The 8,717-nt window shown below is 35.7% G+C and overlaps 2 protein-coding genes across 4 annotated transcripts; both read left to right on the top strand.

Annotated features, from left to right (window-relative positions):
• Positions 1 to 852: 852 nt before the first annotated feature.
• Positions 853 to 6,161, top strand: LOC112004365 (methyl-CpG-binding domain-containing protein 13). 3 transcript variants are annotated; one of them, XM_065769651.1, is made up of 7 exons: positions 853 to 1,134; positions 2,306 to 2,641; positions 2,757 to 2,852; positions 3,014 to 3,160; positions 4,058 to 4,226; positions 4,674 to 5,478; positions 5,517 to 6,161. In XM_065769651.1, the coding sequence occupies exons 1-7, from the start codon at positions 1,051 to 1,053 to the stop codon at positions 5,857 to 5,859; spliced, it is 1,980 nt and encodes a 659-aa protein (XP_065625723.1). In that variant the 5' UTR covers positions 853 to 1,050; the 3' UTR covers positions 5,860 to 6,161. The 3 variants fall into 3 exon arrangements, with proteins under 3 accessions (XP_065625723.1, XP_065625722.1, XP_023892364.2); XM_065769650.1 differs by having other exon boundaries at positions 856 to 1,134; positions 2,329 to 2,641; positions 4,674 to 5,628; XM_024036596.2 differs by having other exon boundaries at positions 856 to 1,134; positions 2,301 to 2,641; positions 4,674 to 5,628.
• Positions 6,162 to 7,747: 1,586 nt separating this feature from the next.
• On the top strand, positions 7,748 to 8,587 carry LOC112004378 (uncharacterized). The gene has a single exon (XM_065769652.1). It carries the CDS (start codon positions 7,863 to 7,865, stop codon positions 8,313 to 8,315), a length of 453 nt encoding a protein of 150 aa, XP_065625724.1. The 5' UTR covers positions 7,748 to 7,862; the 3' UTR covers positions 8,316 to 8,587.
• Positions 8,588 to 8,717: the final 130 nt, after the last annotated feature.

The raw sequence follows: 8,717 nt of genomic DNA, 5'->3' as shown, positions 1-8,717 counted from the left end.
CCATGTTACCTCCTCTTAAAAATGGTCCCTACTAAAACTTATAGCTCACTTTTGCACTGAAAAACTAGCATCCAATAGAGATGAACAACAATTACAGCATAATCAGACCTATGGTGGTTTTTGTTGTACCTTAAGATATATATAAATGGGAAAAAGAAGAAGATAAGATAAGAGGCCAATGGCATGACTAGCTTCTTCTTTATGATCTCTACTCATTTTCTTTGTATGAAAAAACATTGCAATTTTATTTTCAAATCTTCGTGAGACAAAATCACATTATTTAGATGTTGATTTATTTATACGTGATAAAGTGAAAATCATCTCACATTTATACAATAAAATATTAAACTATATTTCTTTTTATCTAGCATGGAATCAACGTTAAAAAACTCATTTAATTGGCCATGCATGTTCTAACATTTACAATTTTAAATCACATGATAGTGGCGGTGGGTTAATTACATGAAAATTTAAAAATAATTATTAAAAATTTCAATAATAATAGAGTTAAAAAAGCTCTCATCTCATAGTCATGACTCATACCAAGTATTCTTTGCATTGTGCTAACAAGATTGCATAATTAAGGAGGAGTAATTATATAACTAGATTAAAGCTATACTTCTCGATATTCTAGCATTAAAAATTGTGCCTTGGGACACATGAGTCCTTGAAAAGAAAGTAAAGGACAGTTTGAATCAGAAAGGTATAAACAAAACTAGCTTGTGAGGGGGAACAAGTAACCACATGGGAAAGTGAAAAACAGAGGATTATAACACTTTTTAAGGTGCACCAATCACAAGATTCACAACATAAGGCATTTGGCAACACGTGGTTTCATAGTCTCACTTTCACCTTTTGTCCGAATTCTCTCTCACTCACACATCACAATGGTCCATTCATTTTGTTGTTGTTGTTGTTGTTGTTGTTGAGGGCTTTACCACACACAGAGACTCACATACCCACATAGAGAGAGAGAGAGAGAGAGAGAGAGAGAGAGAGAGTCGTTTCCCGACGATCTTGCTCTGAGAGCTTCATATTCCGGTGAGAAAAATGACGGACCAGAGTTCAGAGGACTGGCTTCCAACCGGTTGGACTGTGGAAGTGAAAGTGAGGAGGAGTGGTAAAAAAGACAAGGTAAAAAAAAGAAAGAAATTTGAGCATAAATTTGATTCCTTTCTTGATTTTTACTGCTTATATCTCTGATATTGTACTTATTCTCAAATGGGTGTGATAGATCTTCTATATAAGTTACAGTTTTTGACTGTTTATACTGGCTTTTGTTTTATCTGATTAATTTGGAAAGTGGTGATTTTTGTGCTTTTAGATATAGTAGTTTTTAGATGGTGCTATTTTTGTGAGTATGTGAAATATGAATTACTGTTAATCTTATAATTGAATTAGAGATGGGTTAGAGCTTAATACTTAGACGTTGGGGTAATTGTTGTATACTGTACTGTCTGATTAGTATAATTTCTGGGAAATCAGTGTTTCTATTGTGCAATGTTTTCAGTGATATTTTTAGGATATGCTTTACCCAGATGCTAGATAGGACCTTAGAGAGATTGTATGAGGATATATAGGGAAATGGGATCCAAGTGATAGCCGAGTTGTAGTAGCATCCTTTGTGGTGCTTCTTGTCTATGGTTCAACCTCACCTTCCCCCTCTCCCACTATCTACGTACCCAAACAAAAAAAAAAGGATATATAGGGAATCAAAATGGAGAAACAAATTTGTGCTTTGGTGGTTTTTGCAAAGGGTTGTTTTAGGAGCAACAGTTTGAAAGAGTTCCCGATTTGCTTCATTGTTTGATCACTCGTATTTTTTTGAGGAATTCTATGAGGTTCTAGGCAACGAAAAAATTTCCTTTTGAGGTAAAATTAACATATTTTCAGTCGTTATGTGATCCTTAGAGGGGGGCTGTTTTTATTAATGGTCAAATGCAATTAATTGGGTTGCTTGCAGTGGGAAACATGATATTGAATGCCCTTGGTCCATTGCTGTTGGTTATGGTGGAAAATTCTTAGGTACTACCGGAGTATAGTGAAATGGTGCTCCCTCCTCTCACATTCATGGAGGACCCCACTATGAATGTGAGAGGAGGGAGCACCATTTACCATGCTCCGGGAGTACCTAAGAATTACTCGGTTATAGTACTATTCTTCTCGATTTAATTATAAGTAGAAGTCATTATGGAGAATCCAACCAGACAAAAGACCATACAGGATAAGAAGATATCTTCTAGAGAGATTATCTGAATGGTTTTTTTTTTTTTTTTTTCTTTGGGACCATTTGTGCTTAGTGCAGTATTACTTTGCTCCCTCAAGCAGACTGAGATTCAGTTCCAAAGCCGAGGTGTCTCGCTACCTCAAAACTCATGAAATCAGTGATCCTACACCAGAACAGATGAAAACTGAGGAAATCAGTAATCCTGAACCAGAACAGAAGCAAACTCAGGAAATCAGTGATTCTGAACCAGAACAAAAGAAAACTCAGGAAATCAGTGATCTTGAACCAGAACAGAAGCAAACTCAGGATATCAGTGAGTTTGAACCAGCACAGAAGCAAACTCAGGATATCAGTGATCCTGAACAAGAACAGAAGATAAGAGGCAGTCCTAAGCAGTCTGGAAAAAGAAAAAATGTCTGTTGAGTGTTGACACAATCTGCTCTTCATGATCTTGTTTATTTTTTTAATTTATTACTTATCAGATTTTATTAATTTGGAGATGAAATCTTTGATTATTCAAGCAATCTAGGTTATAGTTGAGGAAGTTATTGCAGAAGGGTTACCGCCAGGATGGATCAAAGAAATCAAAGTAACAAAAAAGGGTCATAAGATCAGAAGAGACATGGTACTCAGCCTACTTCCTTCTTCTGGTATATCAATTTGTGTGTGTGTGTGTTTTTCACAAATTTGTTTTGGATATTTTTCAAAATATTTGTGCTCTAGATATTATGAATTGCTCATCCATGGAAAAATGATACACCATTAATCAATACTAAATGTCCGCAGTTCTACACTGATCCTGTAAGTGGATATGTGTTCCGGTCTATGAAGGACGTACTTCGCTATCTTGAAACTGGGGATTTAGGAAGGCTTGCATATAAGCCAAAGGACAACAGATGCATTGATATGGAGTTGGAAGATGATAGCATCTCTGTAAGTCCACTCATGATTGAATTCGCCAAGTTCATTTCTTTGTCTTATCACTTGGTCAAATTCTTATCAAATGTAATATTTTGTTCTGTCAATTTAATTTATGTTGCCTCATGGATGGTTAATATCCATGTTGAAATGATCAATTTGCCTTGTGGAAAGCTGTAATAATAATATATATAAAAATTAAAATTAAAATTAAAATTAAAAAATCCTATTGATGAAAGAATTTTATTAAACTAAAGAAAACATAAGAAGGTCAATCAGAAATTACTAACTTGCAAAACTGTAAATCTGATCAAAGAAAAAGGGGGTGGGGGTGGAGGTGGGGGGACTAGAATTGCTAAACATCAAGACTAAATTTCCAGCACAGATAAAAGTTTTTGGGGAATACCAGATACTACAGCTTGAACATTCTGCACAATGATTCCTGTGACCGATTGCCAATCTTTATTTTCAGGATATGCTATCTCATCATCTTTTTGTTCTTGTTTTCTACACTTTGGTTTTGTTCTGTTGGTTCAATACTTAAATTGTTGAGAGAGAAAGCATGTTAATTGATTATTAGCTCGATCTTTGGCAAAAATACTGTTAAAGCCTGGAGTCTACCAATCTGCCATGTATTGCCCACTATGGTGGTGTGTTGTTTACAAATTTGGGAGGTCATATGTCTACTTAGTCTATGATGAGGATGAAAACCACTTAAGCTGTCGCATAATGTAAGACATTCAAGTCTGCCTCATGCAGGTCTGAGCATGTGAGATGTTAAGAACTAAATAGATTTGGAGGGTTTTTCATGGTTTAGATCCAACTAGTATGTTTTAACTGTTCTTACATTCTTAGCTGTAGACGGAAGGACAAATCACTAACAACTTGATGTCTTCTTTTTGTCTCTCTTAGCCACCTGCTGTAGCAAAGAAGCAGAAATTAGCACTTGGCAGCATAGGGGAATTGATTATCTCAGATCAGAGCTCGAAGTTGGATGGGATGATAAAGGATGAACAGATACTTGGCACTCAGCACCACTCTGCAGCAAAATGCATGCCACTCTCTGAACATACTGATCAGTGTAAAGTTCTAGATTTCCATCTCATTATGAGATTATTTTAGTGCTGACTTATTTTTCTCTTATTAATGTTCTTTCAACCCCTCTTCCTTTGGGTGGGAGATGTCTTTCTAAGTTCATGTTTTCCATGGAAAACTTCACAAATTGGCCAAAAAAATAAATTCTAATGATATGTGTTGATAACAACTTAGTCAAAGTTAGTAGAATGCTCTGTTTAAATCAGTGTCATTAGAATGCAGTTCTTTCAATGTTGAATGCAATTGTTTAAGAAGAAATGTTCTGTGTTAAGTAGGGGCTTGGTGGAACATTAATTGAAAAAGTTTGCATCGGATTTTAATTATCAGCAAGAAATATAAAAATAGGAAGTTGGGTCATTGGTTTTTGTTGACATTCCTTACTCCATGGGACAGTTCTAAGATATTGCATCTGATATTTATTCACCACATGCAGTAGGTAAGCTGGACACAGATTTTAGAAGCTCAAAATTGCTGGAAGCAAAGGATTCAGAGCAGATAAATGGGAAGAATGATTCTACTGAAAGTGCATTTGGTTCTTCTCCTGTGGTTGGATTCCTTACATCCAATCAACCATTGGAAAGAAAGGGGACATTGCATGAAAATGAAAAGACCCAACTTGAGAGGTTCAAACCTAAAAACAAAAAAGAATATAACTTGCCTCGTCGGGCTTCAAAACGACTTGCTGGGCTTGATGTTGATCCAACACTGGAACTAAAAACTAGTCGAGCCCGTCGGGTTGTTGGTAAACTGTCAAGCGAGGCAGGCGCTAGTACACCTCCTTCTTCTTCTCCTGGTGGTATGGCTCATTGGGAATCACAGCAGCAAGGTCAGCTTAAGGCTGGGATGGAAGCAGAGATTAATTTCAGTAGTTCCAAAAGCATAAAGGTGTTGGAGGAATCCATCAACAGCAAACATACTTTTGCAGAGCATACTGGGAAGATAGAAAGAGAGACTAAGGATGACCAAAAGCAAGAATCCTCTGCTGTTTTGCCCATAAGGAACCTAGCAATTTTGGAACATGCTGGAATGGTTGAAAAAGTGAACCAAGACAATGAGAAGCCAGATATTCCTATTGACCTGCCTTCCATGGATCTATGGTCAGATCCATGCATCCAATTTGCTATAAAAACTCTCACTGGAGTAGGCGTTGACAGTCCCAAAGGCACAGAACTGGCGCAGGTATCAAACAATAGGCAGCAAGCTAAAAAGGTTGAAACAGCAATCAATGGTGACAAGAAGCAAGGATGCACTGCTTTTTTGCCTTCCCAGGACCTAGCTATTCTGCAGAGCATGCAGAGAAGGTTGGAAATAACTGCAAGGACTATGAGAAGCCAGGATCACCTCTCGATATGGATTTTGGTGATTTATGGAGGGACCCATGCATAGAATTTGCTGTAAAAACTCTAACTGGTGCAATTCCAGTTGATTGTGTTCTTGATATTCAGGATTCCTTTCAAACACAGCAAAGCTCATCACAATTTGATGCTGTGGAGAATCCCAGTTACAGACATCAAGCTCTGATAGAGCCTGTGTTGCCGCAAACAGGAAATGTCAGCTTGCAGAATGCAGGTACTATCCGCCACCAACAGAGTGAAGGGAGAGGCACTCGATGCCAATAGTAGGGTATCCACTTGGACTGACTTTCTTTTGTACAGATTAGAGTTTTTGTAGAAAGACACTTCCAGGCCTGTAACCTTTTTCCTTGTGCTAATTCTCCACTCTGCAGGATTATGACTTTCTGCATCTGCTTTTGTGTACTTTTTTAAGAAGAAATTGTCCCTAACAACTTCTAATTAGCCATAGGCTGTAGTTATCATTAAGCATACATCTCTGTTGGGTTTGTTTTGACAATGAGATGGATGCAAATGCATGTATTGGACACTGTTTTATCATTTTAGTCTGCTTCATGCTATTGGGCTTCTGTTGCCTCCAACTTTTGTACTTGTTTAAGCTGTAAGTTACCAATTAAACACAACTTGAGTTGCTCATCCAACTCCTGGTGGGTCAAGCCCCATTTAGTTGACAACTAATCCAATTGTTGATAGGAGGTAGTTTGATGGATAAACCACTGGATCACTGTATCAACTGAGTCATTTCTTAAAAGTTCTTAAAATAGTTAGTGATGAGTTACATTACTTAACTTTTTTTCCCCTCAGCTTATTTTCTTGGACATTGTTTGTTTCATTCATGAATCAAGATCCCATTCTTCCAGTAGATGGGGTTTAATTGATGTGTGTGAATAAACACAATGGAATGATTGAATTATCAATGCAATAATGGAACAAGTTATAGGGGTTTACATTTCAGCTTCTTACTTTGGTCTTTGTAGGTAAATCAAATATTTTGGCACACACAGGGCAAAAGAAGATGGAGGAGGACCTCAAATGATAAATTTTGTAAAATATAGAATCTGTTATTTTTTTTGTATAGAAAAATAGTATAAAATATTGTCATAGGCTAAAAAGCCTAAGGTTGACAAAAACTGAACACAAATAAATCCTTTTCAATATTAAACTGGTATATTATTTAGGATTAGTTCAGAGCCGAAAACTGACTCCATTTTTGTGCTTTGTCTTCAGTATTAGAGAGCCTTGAGAGCCTTGTGACCTTCAACAACAACAATAATGTAAGAGCCTTGTGCTTTGTCTTCACTCTTCAGTCTTAGACTTTCTTCTAATTAAACTTATATGACTATGATTATCTTTATTTTTATTTGATTTTTTATAAATTTATAAACCATAACATTACAAAAATAATTAATTTAATTTTTATTACAACTTTCACTTGACATTGTAAAGTTTTCTCTTTGGGTAAAATACACTTTACACCCTACAGCTTTGATCAACTACCATTTTTGATGAACTGATCAACTACCATTTTAGTTTACTAAGATTTAAAATTGTCATTTTAGTTCATTATCTTTGAACAATTGCTATTCTAGTCGGCTAAATTTAGAAATTGTCTTTTTTTTGTTTAAATAAATAAATAATCTATAAGATAATTTTTAATGTCAAAAGTGTGCAACATCGTCATTTTAAGGGAGTTAACAAAAGCTTCCTTTTTAACAAAAATTGATGAAATGATTAAAGCTACCATGTTATCAAAGTTAATCATTTTAAGGGAGTTAACAAAGACTCCACTTTTAACGAAAATTGATGAAATGATTAAAGCTCCATTATATATATATATATATATATATAGAGGCATTTTAAAGTATATTCGAGTTAGTTCAATTGGTAAAATTTTTGAATGTTAAATAAGAGATCTAGGATTCCTGTTGGATCTACAATAAAAACCGATTAATGTCTTATTCTGATGATACTCTTTAAAAAAAAGTCTCACTATGAGTAATGATAAAAAAACAAATTTTTTACAAATTACTGATACGTTGAGTTAAATAAAAATTGATCACGTCGATAATACAACGACATATGGCATTCGTGTCACGTGCGAGATCACGCGATAGAAGAAAGGCGGGACTTCAATCTTGTTTGCCCGCCAAATTGCTTAAATTCCCAACCTAAAAGATCAGAGCGTCACAATAAAAAAAAAAACTTCAATTTCATAAACATCGTTTACAGTTTGTTTCTTCTTTTACAAAAATCTGAAAAAAAAAAAAACAATGCAGATTCGAGTGAAGTGCAAATGCGGCGAAGCAAAATGTCCAGAATGGGCAGTCGTGGAATTGCAAGGCGTGGTAGAAGCCCAGCCCGCTTTTCAAGATCGGCTCCAGAATCTAGAAATCGGGGTTCTCTGCCGACCTTCTTCTCAGCAAGTCTACACTCTCAAGGTCGGCTATCACGAATTGACTGGCTCCAAAGTTGCCTTGAAGAAGCCCATGTTGGTGCTCCAGAAAACCAAACGCACTGACACTGGTGATGATGTTGGCACCGACACAAATTCATCCAACGTAGAATTGCAAGTCGTTGGGATCATTCGTCATCGGATTCTGTTCAAAACCAGACCCAAGCCCCTGATTTCCAGTAAGCTAGCCAACCTTCTTGCACACTTTTTGTGTTTAATTGAGGGCTATGCAATGAAGGGTCAAATTGCTAGAAATGTGATCCTTTTTTAACTAATGGGTAAAGTTCAATTTGGTCTCTCAACTAATGATTGTGTCAATTTAATCAATTTACTTTCAAGCCTTTTGATTTCCAGCAAGCTAAGCAACCTTGGTCAAATTCACTATATTTGTTTTTCTTTTTGTTAAATTACTAGTAATTTGGTCCTTTTAACTAATGGGTAAAGTTCAATTTTTGGTCTCTCAACTAATGATTGTGTCAATTTAGTGGATTAACTTTCAAAATCGAGTTAATTTCATCATTGGGTCTTTTTCTCTATTTAATTTTTCAATTGATTTTGAAATTTTCACTCATTTTCATAATAGTGTGTGTGTGTGTGTTCCATTTACCATGTTAGTTAATTTCGATAATAGTTTAGTGTAGATGAAATTGACTTGATTTTGACAATTGAGTGA

This window comes from Quercus suber, unplaced genomic scaffold (genome assembly GCF_002906115.3).
Source record: "Quercus suber isolate HL8 unplaced genomic scaffold, Cork oak 2.0 scaffold_1250, whole genome shotgun sequence".
Classification (NCBI taxonomy): domain Eukaryota; kingdom Viridiplantae; phylum Streptophyta; class Magnoliopsida; order Fagales; family Fagaceae; genus Quercus; species Quercus suber.
The sequence above is the reverse complement of the archived record's forward strand: the minus strand, read 5'-3'. Positions and strand labels throughout refer to the sequence as shown.